The following is an 18,238-nucleotide window of genomic DNA, read 5'->3' as shown; positions in this document are numbered from 1 at the left end:
CTGCTCCTGCCCTCACCTGCCCAAAGAAGCGGCTGTCGGCCTCCTCCTGCCAGCCGCCTGTGGGGTGCTGAGGCTGCCAGTCACTGTCTTCTGCAGAGCTGATCCGCATCAGGACCTGCTCTTGCTCCTGGCCCTGTGCCCCGGAGGCTGTGGTGTGCGATGGGAGCAGCCTTCGGGTGACTCCCTCCTGCCAGGAGCCCGCTGTCAGGTCCTGTAGGCAGGAGATAAAGGAGCCTTCTGCATTCCAGTCCCTCAGCCTGGGCACCAGAGAGGGACAGGGATAGGGAGAGAGAGACAGAGAGAGAGAGGCAGTCAGCTTTGCATGGAGTGCTGCCCCCTGAGCACCAGCCGAGCCCCGGCAGGCACCCCACGGCGCTGGCTCCACTCCCCAGCTCACGGCACTGCTGGCGCCTGGCAGAAGCAGCACAAAATACACAGATGCACAAAAGGCACAGGCCACCTCTATGCCACACTCCCTGCCCATCCCACAGCCTCAAGGCTCGGCTGCCAGGGTCTGAGGCAAGAGCATGCTCTGCTCTCATGGTCTAGTGTGGTCTAGCTCTAATGTGGTCTAATGCTGTGGAGTATTTCTGGGCGCTGCCAGGGACCTCATGGGTCCAGTGCCACTGGGAATGTGGGAGGAGGCAGCCCAGGTTAGGGTTAGCTTTGGTAACTACAACCTACATGCAGGGCCTGGCTGACTGGAGTCCCTTCCAGATGCTCTGCAAGGAGCCCTCCAGAGCACTGCCAGAAAGGTGTGAGGCACTTGGCCCAACCACTGTTCTATGTACTGCAGGTGCCTGGGCTCCAGAGCTGGAGACCAGCAGGGAAGCAAGCAAAGCAGGGAGATTATTGCAGCTGGCCCAGCACAGGGCAGTAGCTGGCAAAGCAGTTGTGCTCCCCTACTATGGTCACCCTGGTGCCCCAGGCTGCAGTACCTGTCTGCACTCTTCTCCACAGCATGGCTAAAGGTAGGTGATGTCATGATCCTGGCTTGCACCTTCTGCTGAACTGAAACAAAAGAGACTTCACTCTCCGGGTCCTGCTCCCCAGTCCCTGGTTGATGATCACCAGATGGCATCTTCCCCTCTGGCCTGTGCCCCTCCTCCTGCTCTAGAAGGTCAATCAGGCCATTCATGGCATCTGAGTCCACTGTGTCATCCTCAACCAGGTCCATAGAGCCCATGTGGTCTGGGCCATGAGCATCTGCTAGAAGTTGCCCTGGGAACCGGCCTTCGCTTGTGGCATCCGAGTCCTCAGCCTTGCTGCACTCCAGAGAGGAGTCCTCAGCAGTCACCAGCGAGGGGGTGAGCCCCGAGGACCACACCTGCATGTCGGACATCTCCATCAGGGCATCCTGCTCAGTGGCAGCCATGGGGATAGCATCCATGATCGCCACCTCATTCCAGTACTGGTCGGCACGCAGCGGGGATGGCAGTGTGTAATGCAGGGAGGCAGGGGACAGCAGCTCGTCCTGCAGTGAAGCGTAACCTATATGGGCAGACAGAGGCATCATGTCCAGCAGCCATCTCACGCGCGCACAAGCACAGTAGGGAAAAAGGGAAACAGCTTCTGGGAGGATGACTGCCCCAAGGACAGCAATGGTCATGCCACAGCCCCCTGTGGCCAGGCTGAACAGGGCTGTGCTCACAGCAGCAGCTGCTTTCACATAGTCCCTGCAAATGCTGCCATGCCTCCCTTCAAGTCCTGGGGCTGGTTTGGGCAGGTCCTGGGACTGCCTCCTCCCTGTGAGGAGGGCTGGCCTGGTGTTCACACGATGGTCCATCCACACTGCAGGACACAGTGCCCTCTTTGCTACCCTGCTCCATCAGACCCCTGGGCCCTGCCCACAGCCCCCATCCAGCATCAGCTGGCTGGCAGTTAGCCTGGAGTTCAAGTGGCCAAGTCTGGCAGGCACCAACTCTCGAAGCCAAACACTCTCCACAGCACAGAGTAGCAGGTTGGAAGTACCATGAGCAGAGAAGCATGGACCCAGAACATGCCATGCAACCCCAAGGCCCTGCAGAAGGCAGCCAGGGCCTTACAACCCTGTTGGTGTCTCCAGGGCTACAAGCAGTTGTTATGTGTCATTGCCCAGGGCCATATGCACAGCTCAGACACATCCACATGAACTACAACTAAGCCAAGCACTCCCACCCATGCAGGTGGCTTTGCTCTGCCTTTTTCAGCTTTGAGCCATTTCTTCACCCATGAAGATCAGCAATGAACCTGTTCTGCTCCCCTGGCAGCCAGGAATGCCAGCCACAGCCAAGGCACAGGGTACAGCTGGGACCCTTGGCACAGAAAGGGCACCTCACCCATGGGCACCCAGGTGCCTGGCCAGGGGCATGCAGTGCAGTGCCAGCGGGGGAAGGAGCTGTGCAGTAGGAGAAGGCCTGGGATGGCTGCCTGCAAGCATGACAGCTGTAAGAAGGGTAGTCCCTGATGACATGCAGTCACTGGAGCAGGATGCGGCTCCCAGAGGGCTTAGCTGAGGTGGAGACAGTGGAGACAGGCAGTGGAAGATGAGAGAAGGAGAGGCCAGGATGAGCTCAGAGGAGAAAGGTGAAAAGAAGTGACCCACAGGAGTGCCCGCACCTGGCAGCACTAGGTGGCATGTTTGAGAAAACAGAACAAGGGGAGAGACAGAGAGGGAGAGAGCGATGAGCCAGCGCTGCAGGGGCAGAGCCACAGTGCAGGGCTGTAGCAGCACAAAGCCCTGCCCCTGTCTGGTGTGCTGGCTCCCCAGCATCATATGCCACAGCTGACTCTGGCTGTTTCCCCACATCCAGGCACACTCTGCCTCAGACCCAGCCCAGGCACACCACCACATTTGTACAGCCAGGACTCAGTGAGCTCCCTGGCCACTGATCAGCTTGCACAGCCAGAGGCACCTCTCACTGGCACATTAGGATAAGGAACACACGTCACTCCCACGTGGAGACTTTCTGAGAAAGCAGTATGGCAGAGCCAAGCTTTCTGCAGCATGAACCCCTGTGAAGGGGCCACATCTACCAGGCAATGCCTCGTGCCCACTCAGTTCTCAGTGGGTGCAACCCAGTCAGGCAAGACACCAGCCCCAATCTCTGCAGACTGTGCCCCCAGTCCCCTCTTGCATTCTCTGCCAGAAGCTGGGGCTCACCATTCATCTGGGATGGTGAGAGGGAGTAGTCTCTGTCCGAGTAGCGCCAGCTTCCCTTCAGGCTGCGGCTCTGCCGACCAGAACCCTCCAGCATGTTGACAATCTCACTGCGGTCGATGTTCCTCAGTGCCGTGTACAGGTTCTCAACTGCAGGGGGAAGATGGTGTCAGCACACTTGTCACTTGGGGAGACACAGCCATGCCCCAGACACCCTCCAGGTGGGCAGGGAAGGCAGATATGCATGAACCACCACTGTAAAACCAGCCAGAGATCCTTGAAGATGCACACACTGTTCTGCATAGGTCGCCCTGCCACTTCTGTGCCTTTAAAAGGGCACCATAACTACTCACTCTTGACATTCTTGCCCTCGCGGCTGGCCCAGAGGTTGAGTAAGGCTATGCTCTGCTCCAGAAGGGAGTTGGGGTTCTCCACACGTATCCTGTTGATGTCATCCACCCCAAACTGCAGCTCACGTGCCAACTCTGGGGAAAACACCATGTCAGTATCACACCTTTGGTGCCCACCATAAGGCCAGGGACATTATGAAGGGCTCAGCCAGGACAGTGCAGAGACTCTCTGTTACATACAGCTGAACACAGCAGAAGATGCAGGAGCTGGGATGGGGCAGGGGTTGAAGCCCCCCTGCTCAGGCTGGCTGTTACTAGCACAAAAGGGTCTTATGCTAAGAAGTGTGGGCTCTGCCATTGGATGTGTGGCTGCAACGAACAGCAGCAATATGTACAACTCATAACAAAGCCCTAGCCTGGTCCCCATGCATGTGAATATGTGCACAGCCACGGGAAGGTTCACAGGTCAGTGCCCTGGAATGCTCCCAGCAGAGGTGCAGTGCAAAGCAGTCCCTACACCTGGCAGCACACTTCCAGCCTCCCTAAGTGTCAGCTTTCTGAGGAGTGTTGTGCATCCTCAGAACTGTCAGGAGTGGACTCACCGGCCCAGCTGAGGCCCAGCTGTTCTGCTATATCAACCATCTTCTGGTCTGCCTTGTCCGTGCTGCTCAGAGAGCCTGGAGGAGAAGAGGGAGTCACAGCTCAGCTGCACAGGGCCCTGCACCAGAGTGGTGAAGGGAATGGGGTGCTGGCCGTGGCACAGCACTGCCCTGCAGGCAGGACCAAGGAAACCTTCAGGGAAAGGGAAGTTGCTGTCAGTGCAACTATGACAGGATCATCCCAGCCTTTCCACTGGCTTGGGCACCCCAAGTGCAGGCAGTGAGTGGGCTGGAATGGTCCCAGCAGGCTGCATACCAAAACTGGTCTCGCTCAGAATGCTGTATCGCTCCCGCAGGGACAATGGGGTCAGTGTCCTCCTTCGCTCATCACTGCCGCTTCCCTGTGAAAGTGGTGACAAACCGAGGGGTCAACAGCTTGAAAAGAGGGCGGCAGCTCTGCCCTGACTCAACTGCTCCTCCTTCAGCTCCAGAGCGGCATGACATGGAGCAGGTGAAGAAGAAAGCTGACAGTGAGGGCTGTCCCTGCACTTGGGGAAGGGATGTGCCCTCGCTGCCGCCTACCAGAGCGCCAAAGACCCTACACTGACCTTGGTGCAAGGTGGTATGGTGATGTTCAGGTGACAAAGCACATGCTGCAGGTCCTCGTATTTCATGGCCTTGCGCAAGAAGGACAGGGAGCCACTGGCTTCCCGGCTGCTGTCCCGGACCTGAGTGTCAGAGCCCAGTTAGGTGGCTTGGCACAAGCAAGGGCCCAACTGCCTGCCCTGTCCTGTACCCTGGCATTACCTTGATGGGGATGACAAGACGATTCTCCCGGAAGGACTGGAAGAGGAAGGTGCGGGGCTGAGTGGCCTTCTTGACAGGCACCAGGTTCCCTGAGAGTTCGACGTGCAAAGGCATTCCCTCCACCACCTGACCAGGAGCAGAAAACATGCTCAGACCCTGTGCAGAGCTGCTTCTCCTGCTCCTGGACGGGGCAGGTAACCCTGACTCTCCTAGCCAGGCCAGGGCCAGGCCTTTCCACTGGCATCAGTCTCCCCTCACTTTGTTATCCCTCTCCCTGCTGCCCTCCACACATTCTGCTGCAGACAAACCTCAATGTCTCTGCTGCGGGCCACCTCAGTGAAGTTCTCATGCTGCTCCAAAGTCTTGTCAACCTTGTCATCAGTCATGCAGTAGCAGCGCAGCCGGCCCTCCCGTGCATCATTCATCTTGGCAAACACCACGAATTTGGCCATGTAGGGCACAGCTGTCAGCTCCTTGTACAGCATGGTGGCAAAGTGCACAGCCTCAGCTGTGCGTGGGCAGTCAGCCAGCCAGAACCTGCAGGAGATCTGGGTCAGGGTGCTGCTGGGTGGTGGCACCAGGGAGCTGCCCCCACCCTCCTCAACAGCCAACTGGACTGCAGAAGAAGCCCCAAGAGTTCTGTACACAGGTGTAGCCCCATCTGTGATGGGGACCCACCCAAGTACAAATAATGGCCTCCTTCCTTCTGCACACCCAGCTGCCATGAGTGTTTCCTGGAGTGTGCTCAGGCAGCATGGGGGTCTCAAGGCTAGAGGAAACCACCCCCCATGTAGGAATAGGGCAGCACAGCACCAGGGGTAAGGAGCTTCTCCTGGCAAAGGCTGTAGCAAGGCCCCAAGAGCACCAGATATCCTCAGATGGGCACACCTTTGCCCAGGACTCACCTGGCAGACACATTGGTGGTAAAGTTAGCACACTCATTTTCATAGACCAGCTTTGTGGTGCCTGTTATGTCTTCCCACTGGGCTTGGGCTGTCCCTCCTGCAGCAGAAACAAGGGTGACCATACTGTCTTTCCATAAGCCTGGGGTCTGCACCCCCTAGGCATTTGCTTTCTCCTTTATTGAGCTCCCTGGAGCTGCATCCCCACGAGGCAGCCCAGCCCATCCCCACGGAGAGCATGCCTGCAGTCTCACCAATCACACTGCAGAGCAGACGTAGGCTGGTGGTGTCACCCTCGCCACTGTCTCGAGGATTGTCCTTCCAGGATGGTGGCAGTGGGATACGGAGGCCAATGGGGCGGTGGAACTTCCTCCGTCGTGGCTCCACTGTGACAATGGGGCTGAAGGTTGCTTGGTTCCCCAGCAGCTTAGTCACCAACTCATCAGGGACAGGCTGTGCCTGTGGGTAGCACAAGGATGGGCATGAGGGATGGTTTTTCCTCAGGGTGGGGCACAGCCTAGCCTTGCTGCCCACCCTTAATAGCAGAATCATGTCTGGGCCCCAGGCCAGGCTCTCTAAGGCTCACCTGCAGGGCCAGCCTGACTCTTTTGGTGACAGCAGTGTCTGGGAAGGTGGCCTGTACCATGGGCACCAGTGTGCTTTTCAAACACCCTCCCTCAGGGCCAATCATATCGCAGTCCTGGCAAATCCGGGACATGACCACAAAGTAGAGAGGGAAGTCGGTGGTGATGATGCGGCAGACCCTCTTCTTATCCAGCTCCTCCTGGCTCTCCAGCTCTGCAAGGGCAGCACAGCCATCAGTGCTCATACACCAGGCCTGTGGCTGTCACTCAACACCCCTCCCTGCTACACTGACCACACCACTCAGCCCTGTTCCGGCACCCAGGCCACTGCAGCCCTGCCTGCAGGGAGCTGTCAGATGTGGAGCCCCTGCCCTCCTGGCACGCTCACCCTCGTCCATGCCGTTGAGCAGCTGGTCCATGTAGCTCTCCTCATAGCGGTTGCGGTGCTCCTTCCAGACAGAGCCATTCTCACTGCGCAGCACCACCAGCTCACGGTCTCCACGTCCATATGAGGCGAAGTGTGGAATCTCCACAATGACAGGGCTGCAGAAAGCAGAGGAAGGCCACTGGCACCCACACGCTGCCACAGGGACACGCAGGCTGCAGGATGGCCCTGGGCAGAGTGCCTGCCCATGCTGTGCAGCTGCTGGGGGAAGAAGGACTGCTGAACTCCCTCTCTCTGGGAAAGAGGGCTCTGCACCTCGTGGGACAGGGCTGCTCAGGGCTTTTCTGCCACTGTTCTGTTACTCTTGAATGACCCATGCCAGAAACATGCTGCACCCAAAAAGAGGTGGGATCTCTCCTCTGCCAAGCAGAGATAGGCAGAGGTCTTGCCTTGGATGGTAAAGCCCTCCAGATGAGCCTGGATCTGTTCCCAGTCTTGAGGGGTGACCCTGGTGTGGGCAGCCCAATCTGCTGTTTCCAGCTGTGCTCACCTGAGGAACTGGGCACCAGCAGGCCCCAGTGCGATGATCCGACTGCCCAGACCCTCCTCCTCAGCCAGTGGTGGGGGTGCAGGTAGCTTTTGGGGCTTCACCAGGCGGCAGGTAATGCGGGTGGGTGCAGCACAGGCACGGGGCGGGATGACCACGCGCAGCCCGTGGTGCCGGCTGCCCCGCATGGAGCCGCCACGAGCATCCACCATGAAGCTCACCAGGAACCTGGAGTGGACAGAGGCACGGGCATGTGGGCACCTTGCAGTCAGCTCGTGAACAGAACATGCATGTGCTGCACAGGCTGGGCACTCACCCTGTGTGCACGGGGCTGGCCACTGGGCTGATGTTATCTGAGGTCTCAGTGGCAGGGCTGCTGGGGATCAGGGAGTCCTCATCGAACTCTTTGGAGGGCTGTGTAAGGTAGGGAAGAGACCCTGTGGGCAAAGGGTCCTATCTGGGGTGTTGAGCCTGCCCACCCTCACACAATGCTCACTGGACAGTCCTGTACCACCAGGTCAATGCCCATTACCCATCACACACTTGAGCCCTGTGGTGATGGGGGAGCTGCCCCAGCAGGGAATGCCTGGGGGAGGGCATGGCAGGCTGTATCTCATGCTCACCTCCTGTGGGGACACCGAGGGTGCATGCAGCAGGCTGACTTGCTCAGCTTCTGTCTCCACAGGTCCTACCTGCTCAGTCTCCTCAGCTTTGGTCACCACAGTTTCAGGTGGGATGCAGGGGACCTGCAGGACAGCTGGAGACTCCACCCTGGCAGGAGAGGATAGTGACAGCCACAGAAGTGGTAGGGTACCTCGCCCCTGCCCACCCCCACAGAGTCCTGGGGCCACTGGACAAAAGCAAACTAAGCAGCAGCCCCATTTCCTGGTGCAGGAACACCAGGAAAACACTGACCAGTTTTCCCTGCCATGCCAGCCAGTGAGGGCTCAGTGGTCTGTTCCTTGCCTGGAGCCTTATGTGCCCCGTAGGAAGCCCAGCCCAGGATAAGGCTGGTCCTGTGCCCTGAACCTGCTCCCTCCCCACCATACAGTGTCTCTTACGTTTGCTCCAGTGTCGTTGTGGTCATGAACTCCAGTATCTCCCTTTTGCCTTCCTGGTCTCTGAGATCAGGTGTCTTGGGCTTTGGTGCAATCAGCTCTTCCTCTGAAAAAAAGAGCTGGCTCAGCAAGCAGAGGCAGACGGACAAGGGAACACAGATATCCAGCCTCTGCCCCCACCCCTCCTCAGGGCTGGAGCCAGGGTCCATCCCTGCTCCCACTGCTTGACACACACACTTGCCCCCTGGGTCTCAGCCAGACACGGGGCTTTTCTGTCTGCCAGAAAGGGTCTTCTGGCAGAGCAAGGCCCATGTGGCAGGACAGCAGGACTGGAGCTGTGGAAGCCATCGGGAAATTTGGCTGCTCACTAAGGTCTTTCTCACAGCATCAAACATAGTGCAGAGACTGCAGGAGACACCTTACACTTTGATATCTGGGACAGGGACATAGGCATGACTGGAGCTGCAGAAGGCTGCCCTAACACTACACCCGACTGGAGGCACAGAGCTCTGCTAATGCTGACCACTGGTCCCATCAATACCTGCTAACTAGCTCATCAGAGTTCAGCTCTGGCCAGTGCACTGTGGGAGGGTGTCCAGCACCTCCTGAGGCAGAAAGAGTGCCCCAGAGATGGGGAGGGGCCCACAGCAGCACAGAGACCCTTGAGCTCTCAGGTTAATCCCTGCTCTGGCCAGGATGGCACGGGGCAATTGCGGAGGGACACCTGTGTTTGTCACAGTTCCAGGTTCTTCCACCTGCCATGGACAGGGCCTGGTCTGACAAGGGAGTCAGGGTCCTCCTGAGTGGGAGGATGCCCATTCATGCAGTCACACCACAGCAAGCAGCACGGACATGGATTGGCAAGGTAGGATGGCAGGGCTGGCGCTGGAGAGCACCAGACCAGCAGCAAATCTTAGCAGATGGATACGGCGTGCAGATGGTTAGTGGCCATGGGGTGAAAGAGGCCATTGAGCTGGGGCAGGGGGACACATTTCATACCCATTACTGTGACATGAGCAGTGCCTGCAAAGTAAGAAGAGGCAAAAGTGAGGTATTGGTGGGAGAGTCCAGGAGCAAACCAGCTTCAGCTGGGCTGGGAGTGGTACCCTCCAGCAGAGCAAGGCACAGTGTGGGCTCTGCATGCCCAAGGGCTCCCTGCACAGTCCCTGGGGCATGGGATCATGGAGATGTCCAGATATATCCCTCCTGCATAGTGCAGGGAAGCACCCATGCCAGGAGGTGCCACCTCAGGAGTCTGCTGGGCTTCCCTCATCCTCTGCAAGACCACAGCAAGGCCCACACAGCTCCCCGCCCTGGGGCTGTCCCTGTTCTAGCAGGAACACCAGTGCCATCCCCATGACTGCTGCCTGTCACACTGACCCAGCCAGCAGCCAGTGTGACCCAACTCCCACCCTCACCTTCATCCTCCGATACGTCCAGAATCTCGTCTACAGTCTCTGGGAAGCTCATGCGGTGCTTGTCACCAACTGACTGTGGGAGCAGAGCAGAGTCAGAAGAAGCCAGCATTTTGCTGCAGAGCTTTCTGCAGACCCCTCCTTACACCTGGGCTAGGCACCCGGCTGCAGACCTTTCCCAGGCTGCTCCCAGTGCCAGCCCTCCTCCACAGCATCCTGGTCCCAGGGGCTCACCGGGAGGTCAGTTTCCTCTGTGACAATCTTGAGCACATCTGTGACAGAAATGTAGCCAAGCCGCTTTGCGATGGCCAGGGGAGTGGTGCCATTCTGTGCACAGAGGAAAGACTGGGTCAGCAGCAGCCACAGGACAGCTCAGGCGGCTCAGGCAGCTGCCTGAGCTTGGCACAGGGTGGGGATGTGCAGGGAGGCATTGTACTCACTGTGCTGATCTCATTGGGAGACGCGCCGTGCTTCAGCAGCAGCGTCACCACGTCTGTGTGGCCCTGCTGTGCCGCTTGGTGCAGGGGGGTGTAGCCCAGCTGCAGGGGAGGACAGAGGGTGCTGCAATTAGTTTTGGAAGTCTGCTGCCCCAGAAATGCCCCCAGGCCTCACACACCGTGCTTCATGCCTGGAGCATGGGGACAGCTCCACTTCCCCATCAACCTGCATGCCGTTGCCCAGGGCAGAAGGGTCCTTGGAGCACAGGACACCTCTGTACCTTTGTCTTGGCATTGACATCCGCTTGGTGCTGCAGCAAAAACTTCACCAGCTTGATGTTCCCATAATGGCTGGCCACATGCAGTGGGGTGTAGCCCATCTGAAAGACAAGATCAGGTCTCAGTCTGCCCTCACCACTGCTTACTGCCCTTCTGGCTTGGATATTCTCAGCCCACAGGCAAGCCCCATGTGTGAAGGATGAGGCACAGACGTAGGGGCTTCCCAAAAGCCCAAGACCAAAGCAGGGGCTTCAAACCATGCTGTACCTGTGGGTACAGAGGTGAGCTATAGGAGCAGGCAAGAATCACCCTGCCAGAGAGGTGAGGGGAATAGGAGGAAGAGTCCCAGGACACAGGCAAAATTGTAAGGATGCCTGCTAGAAGGAAGTCTCTTGGGAAAAGGAAAGAGAAAAGGAGAAAACTCTTCCCTGAGCAAGCTTAGAGGTAGTTCCCCCAAGTGTTTCACCAAAGCCATGGTCAATGCACTACTTTACCCTGGTCGTTGCATCCACTGTGACTCCGTGTTTCACTAGAACATCAGCAACCAGCACGTGCCCCTCTTGGGCAACAAGATGGAGAGGAGTCAGGCCACTCTGCAAAGAGAGGATGTCTCAGCACAGTGGCACTGCCATCACTGCAGGTCCAGCAGCAGAGACTCTGTCAGGTCTCCAGCCTGGCAAACTGTGTGCTGCTGCCCAAACACAGGGAGGCACAGGGGCCTGGACCACCATCCAGACTGCTGTTCTCTGCTAGCTGGTTTGCCTCCAGCCTGGCACAACGTGCTGGGACAACTTACCTTATTGCCTAGGTTGCCATTAGCTTGTTTGGAGAAAAGCAGTGCCACCATGTCTGCATGCCCCTCCTGGGAAGCCAGGTGCAGGGGAGTGACTCCCTGCATGGACTCAGCATTTGCAGAAGCCCCATACTGCAGCAGGCTGCTGGCCACTTCCATCTGGTTCTGCTTGGCAGCGATGTGCAGGGGGGTGTACCCATTCTGCAGGGAGAGAGGCTCATTGCAGTGCTCAGCCCTGCCAAGCAGACCAGAAGAGACAAGAGGTGCCACCCTGCCTCCCCAGGCCAGGTCTGCCCCTCCTAGTTGCCTCCAGAGCTCAGGGATGCCCCCCCCCACATCTCTCTGGCAGCGACCAGCCCTGACACCGACACCAAATCCCTCTCTTCTGGCCAGGACAGCACAGGAGTTTCAAAGACCACCTGCTTCAGGTTCCACTGGTATGGGCTGTCCTGGAGTTTTCTACACGTGAATTTCTGCAGCAGTATGCAGCCTCTGGGAGCTGCAAAAACCTGGGGCAGACACACCTCCTGGAATGCGCCTGGCTGAGGTGTGGAGCTAAACTCCCAATACACGGCATCAGTATTCAGGCAGAGACTGCAGGGCCTTGAGTCCTGCCTCTGCTGCCACGCTGCAGGAGCAGAGCAGCTGGCACGACACCCGCTGCCCGGGCTGACGTGCAGGCTGCCGGTGACGCAGAACAACGGGGGGCTGGCGCTGGTACCCGCTGCTCCCGGTGCCCGCCCAGCATGTCTGCCGGCAGCCGGCACAGGGGACAGGAAAGTGCCAGATGGGGAGGGCTGGCACCACCAGCCACTTGGCTGTTTTGAGGATGCAGCTTTTGCAAACAACATGGGAAGCAAGGCTGGTGTGCGCTGTGGGGAGATGCTCCCCATGCTCAGGCAGAGCCGGGTGACTCACAGGCTTGTGGGTTTTCTGACTCACTGCTTCATAGCTGCATGCAAACATTTGCCTGTGGTTTCCCAAACTGCCAGACCGCAGCGCTGCTCTGCAGGACTTGCCATGGAAACACGTTCCCCACGCAGCATCCACCCTGCTGCTAGCAGGGACCATCCCTGACACAGCCTATCTGCTGGAACAGGACCACTGCCTGGCACCCCGCCTGCTCCATGTGGTGTGAGGACAGACAGGCATGAGCAGCAGACATGGAGGGAGGCTGGTGGTGATCAGTCACTTACACATTCCCCGAGTGCCAGGGCTGAGGAGCAGGGCTGCCCCCAGACTGGCAGGCACTGGACACACACCACATCCCCACATCCCCAGGGAAGCCCAGCTCAGACTTACCCAGGCTGAGTTGTGTGGGGAGCTCCCCTTGGGAAGCAGCAGCTTGACAATCTCCAGGTTGTTGTGGTGCACAGCCACATGCAGTGGAGTCAGCCCATTCTGCAGTGGGGAGAGAGTACAGACAGGTGACACAGAGCCTCTCCCCATACTGGACCACTCCTCCCACAGAAGCAACACTTACCTTCCCTGCTGCATTGGGGTGAGCGTCATGTGCCAACAGCAACTCTGCCACATCCACCTTTCCATACTTGGCTGCAACGTGGAGAGGGGTAAATCCTTTCTGAGGAGAAAGGCAGCCCATCACAGGGTGGCAGAGATGAAGAGAGTGCTGGCGCCTGCTGCAACACAGGAGGAGGCTGCCCCTCCTGCGACAGGGACACTGTGCCACCAGCCTGCCCAGCCTTGCCCCAGCTGGGCAATGCCTTCTGCAGCAGTGGACTCAGCAGCCTACCTTGGTCATGCAGGTCTGTGAGGCTCCCTTTTCCAGCAGGGCCAGGGCTGTTTCCATGTGCCCCTCTCTGGCAGTGATGTGCAGGGGCGTGTGCCCTGCTGTGGTGGCCAGGTTGGGGTTGGCGTTGTTCTCCAAAAGGAGTTTGACCATGCCAGTGTGGCCAATGCGTGCAGCACAGTGCAGAGGAGTCTGGTCATCCTGTGAGGGTGGCAAAGAAGCTGTTTGGGCAGACCTGGACCAGTCCCTTTTGCGATGCCAAAGGGGTCCCAGCCCTGCTCCCACTGTTGCACAGCCCCAGGCTGTAGGCTGCACTCTGGACACGTGACAGCAAAGAAACCAGCACCAGCTGTTGCCAGAGCTGATTATCACACAGGTCCTCTCTACCTACCTTGGCCTTGGCATTGGCTTTGGCTTTGTTCTGTAGCAGGTACTTTGCCACATCTGTGTGCCCAGCTCTGGCTGCCATGTGTAGAGGAGTCTCTACTTTCTGCACCAAAGACAGGATAAAGTGGTAAGGCCAAAGGAGGGAAAATGCCTTCCTGCAGTCATTCCTCTACTCTGAACAGAGGAGAGCAACCCCTACTTGTTCCTTGTGCCAGCACAAAGCAGAGGGCACCAGGGACTGTTCAGGTGAACAGAGGGTGCAAAATATCCCACTGAACATCAATAAGCTAAGCTCCCAAAGCCCTAGCCAGGGTGGAACTCACCACATTGGACACATTAGGAGAGGCTCCACGCTGCAGCAGAGTCTTGACAATGGGCAGGTGTCCCATGAAGGCAGCCACATGCAGGGGGGTCAGGCCTGACTGTGAAGTGAAAGGGACCAGAAATCAAAATGGGACTTATGGCCTTGGCAATATCTCTTAATCCTTCTCCCCAGGGTAGGTCTCAGCACAGAGAAAATATGAGTCCCCAGTCTGCTCCAGGAAAAACACAGGGACCTGCTGACTCCCCTGCATCTCCCTGCCCTTCGGGAAGATGCTGCCTGACTAAATAGGTTCTGATCTGCAAAGAGCACCAAGAAAGGTCCCTGGGGTATGGCAGAAGCAACAGGGACATCACATCCTGCCATGCTGCCCACACTGTACATGCAGAAGCAAGAGAGCTGAGGATGGGCTCAGCCACCTACCTCTGTGACAGCATCAATGGAGGCACCTGTCTTCAGCAGCAGCTCCATGACGCGGATGTGGTTTTTCTTGCAGGCAATATGAAGGGGTGTGAAGCCATTCTGCAGACAGACAGATGGACAGTCATTTGCAGGAACACTCCCTCTCCCCTGGTCCAGCCCACACGCCCTTCCTCACCAGGGCTCGGGAGTTGGGCTTTGCCCCCTTCTCCACCAGCAGCTTGGCCACCCGGTGGTGTCCACAGTGTGCAGCCACGTGCAGTGGCGTCAGGTGGTCCAGGGTGATGTCGTCGATGTCGGCGCTGTACTGCAGGAGCAGGCGGACGCAGTCCAGGTGGTCGCCCTGTGCTGCCATGTGGATCGGCGACAAGCCATTCTGTGACCATGGAGCAGGGCCTCAGGGCTGGGCTGGGAGGGGGTCCAGGCACCCCACCCAGCCCCTGCCTTGCACCCCCAGACACTACTCTAGGGCAGAAGAGACAGCTTGTTCCCCAGGGTGCTACCAGAGAGGAGCCCCAAAACCCCTCACTGAGACTTACAGAGAAGCGATGCTGAGTGGAGGGAAGGGCCTGGAGAGCTGCTGCCATGGGGCAGACTGTATCCAGGCCATCCCCTCCTCAGGACTGGTCCCTTTGAAGGATGAAGCCCTCAGGAAAAGGACTCCAGCTAGCGCCAAGTAGGGCAGGAAGCTTCTTACCCCTTGTCAGGCCAAAAAAAGCCCCATACCACCCATGGGTGCCATCCAGCAACTGTGCACGGCTTGTTACCCCATTGCGCTGCCCTGGGACCTGCACCTATCACAGCTCCACCAAGTCACCCGGGTACCTTGGTTTTGGCTTGAATGGGAGCCCCATGGTCCAGGAGGATCTCTGCAATTCTCACGTGTCCATTGCGTGCTGCACAGTGGAGAGGGGTCAGCTCATCCTGGGAAGAGAGAAGGGTTCAAGGGCTCAGTATGGCATGGAAGTGTAAGGTTCCCTCAGGGAGAGGAGTATTGGGGCTTTAGACTTGTCTTCAAAATAATGTGAAACTGAGCCTGGCCTCAGCTCCCAGGGCACACCTTTGTAGCCCTGCAGCCCCCTCGCACCTCTACATATGCCAGCAAGAAACCCGGTCCATCCCCTTAGTGCACCAGAGACTTTCCCTGACATTCCCAGCAAGATGTTTGCAGGGTAAGCACTGGGCATAAGGAGCTCAGGGAGGGAGATGCCCCGCGTAAAGATGGGCTGTGTTCAGAAGTGCTCTCACCTTGGTCCTTGTCTCTATCTGGGCCCCGCGGTCCAGCAGCAGCCGTACCATGATGATGTTGCCCCGGCGGGAAGCTATGTGCAGGGGAGTGATCCCATTCTGTCAGGAGGAAAGACAGTCTGTCAGAAGGAGCAGCCCCTTCTCTTTCAAGGAGGCAAGGGACAAACAGAGGAGAGATGGCAAGGAGAGCTACATCTCTGCCCAGGGACAGCTACATCTCTGCTGGGGAACAGCTTAACAGGGCTGTGAGAGAGGGCTGTGCAGCTAAAGGCTGCAGACAGAAGCTATACAGAGCTTGCAGGAAAGCACCAACTCATGGATTGGGCTCCACCTGTGGGTCTGGAAAAGGCATCCTAACTGCAGGTTCTATGAGCTCTGCCCTGCAGCAACAGCTCCAGCTTTCCCTCAGCCTGGACACAAGGTCCCCAAGAGCTTTCAGGGGTGCATGGCTCCTTCTGACAGAAGGGAGGCATAGCCCCATGCTGGCTATTGATTACGACTTCCCGTGCATCTGGGCTACTTTCTGCATAGTCCCATCTCACCAGCATGCCCTGGCAGCTGCTGCTGCACCCTACATGGATAGGAGGCACAGCATCCTCCTCTCATGCTGGAGCAGTACAAGCCCCAGTAACTTCCCACTCTGCACTCACCTGGGGTGTGAAGTTGACACTGGCTCCACGGTTCAGCAGTAACTGGGCCACACTGAGATTCTCATAGTGGGCTGCAATGTGCAAAGGGGTGAATCCAGTCTAGGGAAAGAAGGAGGGATCAGCCAGCCAGACACATGCTCCCTGATGAAACTATGGATAAATACAGCATACCAAGCTGCTGTTCTCCCTGGGGATGTGGGGAAGCTCCCAGAGACAGCATAGGAAAACCACACACCTTGGAGAGGACATCAGCATTGGGGTCATTCTGCAGCAGCACAGCAGCTGTGCGAGTGTCATCATTGCGGGCTGCAATGTGCAGGGCAGGCAGACGGACCTTACCCTTTGTCCCATAGTTGATAAGGTGAGCAACCACATTCTCATGTCCTTGCTGGAGAGCCACAGCTAGTGGAGTGAAGCCATCCTGCCAAGGAGAGGGAGAGAATCAAGGAGCCACGGCAGGACCCAGCACATCCCTCAGTAGCCCCCACAAGCAGGGGCATAGGCTCCTCCCCAAGGATCTCACCTCTGTGGCTACATTCTGGTTGGCTCCATTTTCCAGCAAGAACTTCACAACTTCCAGGTGGTTCTCCTGCGCTGCCATGTAGAGAGGTGTGAAGCCTTTCTGCAAACACAGGGCCATGCACATCAACACAACTTTTCCTTGTGTTTCTTGAGTTCTTTGAAGACCTACACCCCCATCAACACCCACAGACCCAGGTCAGTGAACAGGGCCAGAAGCATCCATTGTGGATGTGAAAAAGAGAAAAAAACTGGCAACAGTGGAACAATCACAGGGAAATGGAGCCCAAGCCTCCACATATCCAGAAAAAAAGCAGGCAATGCTTCATAAAAGTCAACTCAGGAGACACTGCCTTCTGCTCACTGCCAGTATTGTCCCCAGTTTCAAGGACAATTCTCCCATCAGGCAAAATCTGAAGAACTTTCAGCCCTCCCAGGCCTAAGGAAGAGAGAGTGAAGGAATTACAGTGTGTTTAACTGCAGGGGTTGCTGGAGATCTCAAAGCTTTGCCAGGGAGGCATCAGCCATGAGTCCTCCCAGGATAAGTTCAGCATGCTTGTATGTGTTGACAGGGACCACTCTGGTCTCCCCATGTGCCTCAAGACTCCCTCCACACCATTTGCACACTTGTCTCTTTTCAGGAGTCTGGCAGTCCTCACTCCTGAACAAGACTAGAGGGAAACTGCAAAGGGCTGCTGAAATACCCAGGCTAGGCACAGTTCCCACCATGAGGACATCACCATCACACATGATGGGTGCCTTCCTGTTTCAGGCCAGGTCACCCTACCTGTGACTGTGCATTGACGTTGGCCCCATAGTTCACCAGCTCCCGGACCACATCCTGTTGTCCAGCCAAGGCAGCAATGTGCAGGGCTGTGTTTCCCTTCTGAAAGACACCACAGGACAGTGCTCAGGGGCTGAAGCAACCCAGGATGCCAGGGAAAGATGGGCCTGACATGTGTTAACAGGCCTGCAATCAGAGCAGCTGGCCAAGAGAACCTTTAGAAGGCCATGCAGCTCTCGCTCCATGTTCCATCCCTGCTGTAGACCAATCAGCCACCCTTCCCATTTGCTGGCCAGGAAAGAGAGTGATTTCATCTCTCCCATGAAGTTACTGGCAGCAGGAGCTGTATGCACTGTCAGGCACTGTGCATCTTCAGCACTGAGAGATGAGGGCGGGGGGAGGATGGGGGAGCTGAGCTGGCAGTCTTCAGGCAAAATTGCAGTGTGCACCCTGGTAGCCAAGGCTCTTCTGACTTGTGCCTTTGGGTGGTGTGGCAGAATGCCAGATCCTGCTCTGTGTCCAGAACCCTATGAGAGCTGTTCTTGCAGCCCTTCAGCTAGTGCTGGAGGCTGCTCATTTGTCAGCCCTGCTTGCTTGTGCCATTGTCTTGCTTGGCATCAAGCGAGAACCACACCTGCTGTGGTGATGCATGAAGGAACAAGATGTTATTTACGGAGCACCAAAGCTCTCCAGGCTTGTGACAATGGTATCGAGGCCATCTCAGTGCTGGAACTTGCAGGGGCTGCCCTGGAGCAGCAGCCTGTGCCAGGAGAGGATGTTAGTAAGACAGGACTGGCACATGTGGTTTATGTCACTCCCCTCTGTCCACAATGGCCCCCACACAGGGGAGAGGCAGCTCCCAT

General features: G+C 57.4%; 1 protein-coding gene across 5 annotated transcripts in view; it reads right to left on the bottom strand.

Moving 5' to 3' along the window:
• ANK1 (ankyrin 1) overlaps positions 1-18,238 on the bottom strand; it is a 36,289-nt gene that overhangs the window by 6,297 nt on the left and 11,754 nt on the right. For 3 of the 5 annotated variants that reach the window (XM_083880612.1, XM_083880614.1, XM_083880611.1), the window contains exons 4-40: positions 17,379-17,477; positions 16,596-16,694; positions 16,308-16,493; positions 16,073-16,171; positions 15,423-15,521; positions 15,000-15,098; positions 14,353-14,550; positions 14,178-14,276; positions 13,756-13,854; positions 13,437-13,535; positions 13,049-13,246; positions 12,779-12,877; positions 12,598-12,696; positions 11,299-11,496; positions 10,997-11,095; positions 10,505-10,603; positions 10,227-10,325; positions 10,021-10,113; positions 9,790-9,862; positions 9,371-9,394; positions 8,375-8,477; positions 7,937-8,084; positions 7,630-7,727; positions 7,317-7,541; positions 6,770-6,924; positions 6,384-6,595; positions 6,052-6,256; positions 5,801-5,897; positions 5,204-5,432; positions 4,896-5,021; positions 4,697-4,816; positions 4,405-4,489; positions 4,092-4,166; positions 3,493-3,624; positions 3,143-3,289; positions 939-1,491; positions 17-257 (exon numbers count right to left, since the gene is read on the bottom strand). In XM_083880612.1, coding sequence (XP_083736738.1) covers positions 17-257; positions 939-1,491; positions 3,143-3,289; positions 3,493-3,624; positions 4,092-4,166; positions 4,405-4,489; positions 4,697-4,816; positions 4,896-5,021; positions 5,204-5,432; positions 5,801-5,897; positions 6,052-6,256; positions 6,384-6,595; positions 6,770-6,924; positions 7,317-7,541; positions 7,630-7,727; positions 7,937-8,084; positions 8,375-8,477; positions 9,371-9,394; positions 9,790-9,862; positions 10,021-10,113; positions 10,227-10,325; positions 10,505-10,603; positions 10,997-11,095; positions 11,299-11,496; positions 12,598-12,696; positions 12,779-12,877; positions 13,049-13,246; positions 13,437-13,535; positions 13,756-13,854; positions 14,178-14,276; positions 14,353-14,550; positions 15,000-15,098; positions 15,423-15,521; positions 16,073-16,171; positions 16,308-16,493; positions 16,596-16,694; positions 17,379-17,477 — 5,208 coding nt within the window. Of the gene's footprint in view, positions 1-16; positions 258-938; positions 1,492-3,142; positions 3,290-3,492; positions 3,625-4,091; positions 4,167-4,404; positions 4,490-4,696; positions 4,817-4,895; positions 5,022-5,203; positions 5,433-5,800; positions 5,898-6,051; positions 6,257-6,383; positions 6,596-6,769; positions 6,925-7,316; positions 7,542-7,629; positions 7,728-7,936; positions 8,085-8,374; positions 8,478-9,370; positions 9,395-9,789; positions 9,863-10,020; positions 10,114-10,226; positions 10,326-10,504; positions 10,604-10,996; positions 11,096-11,298; positions 11,497-12,597; positions 12,697-12,778; positions 12,878-13,048; positions 13,247-13,436; positions 13,536-13,755; positions 13,855-14,177; positions 14,277-14,352; positions 14,551-14,999; positions 15,099-15,422; positions 15,522-16,072; positions 16,172-16,307; positions 16,494-16,595; positions 16,695-17,378; positions 17,478-18,238 lie in introns of those variants that run through there. The other 2 variants (XM_083880615.1, XM_083880613.1) reach the window with 2 other exon arrangements.

The sequence above is a fragment of the Zosterops lateralis genome, assembly GCF_965231275.1.
Source record: "Zosterops lateralis genome assembly, chromosome: 30".
NCBI lineage: Eukaryota > Metazoa > Chordata > Aves > Passeriformes > Zosteropidae > Zosterops > Zosterops lateralis.
The sequence above is the reverse complement of the archived record's forward strand: the minus strand, read 5'-3'. Positions and strand labels throughout refer to the sequence as shown.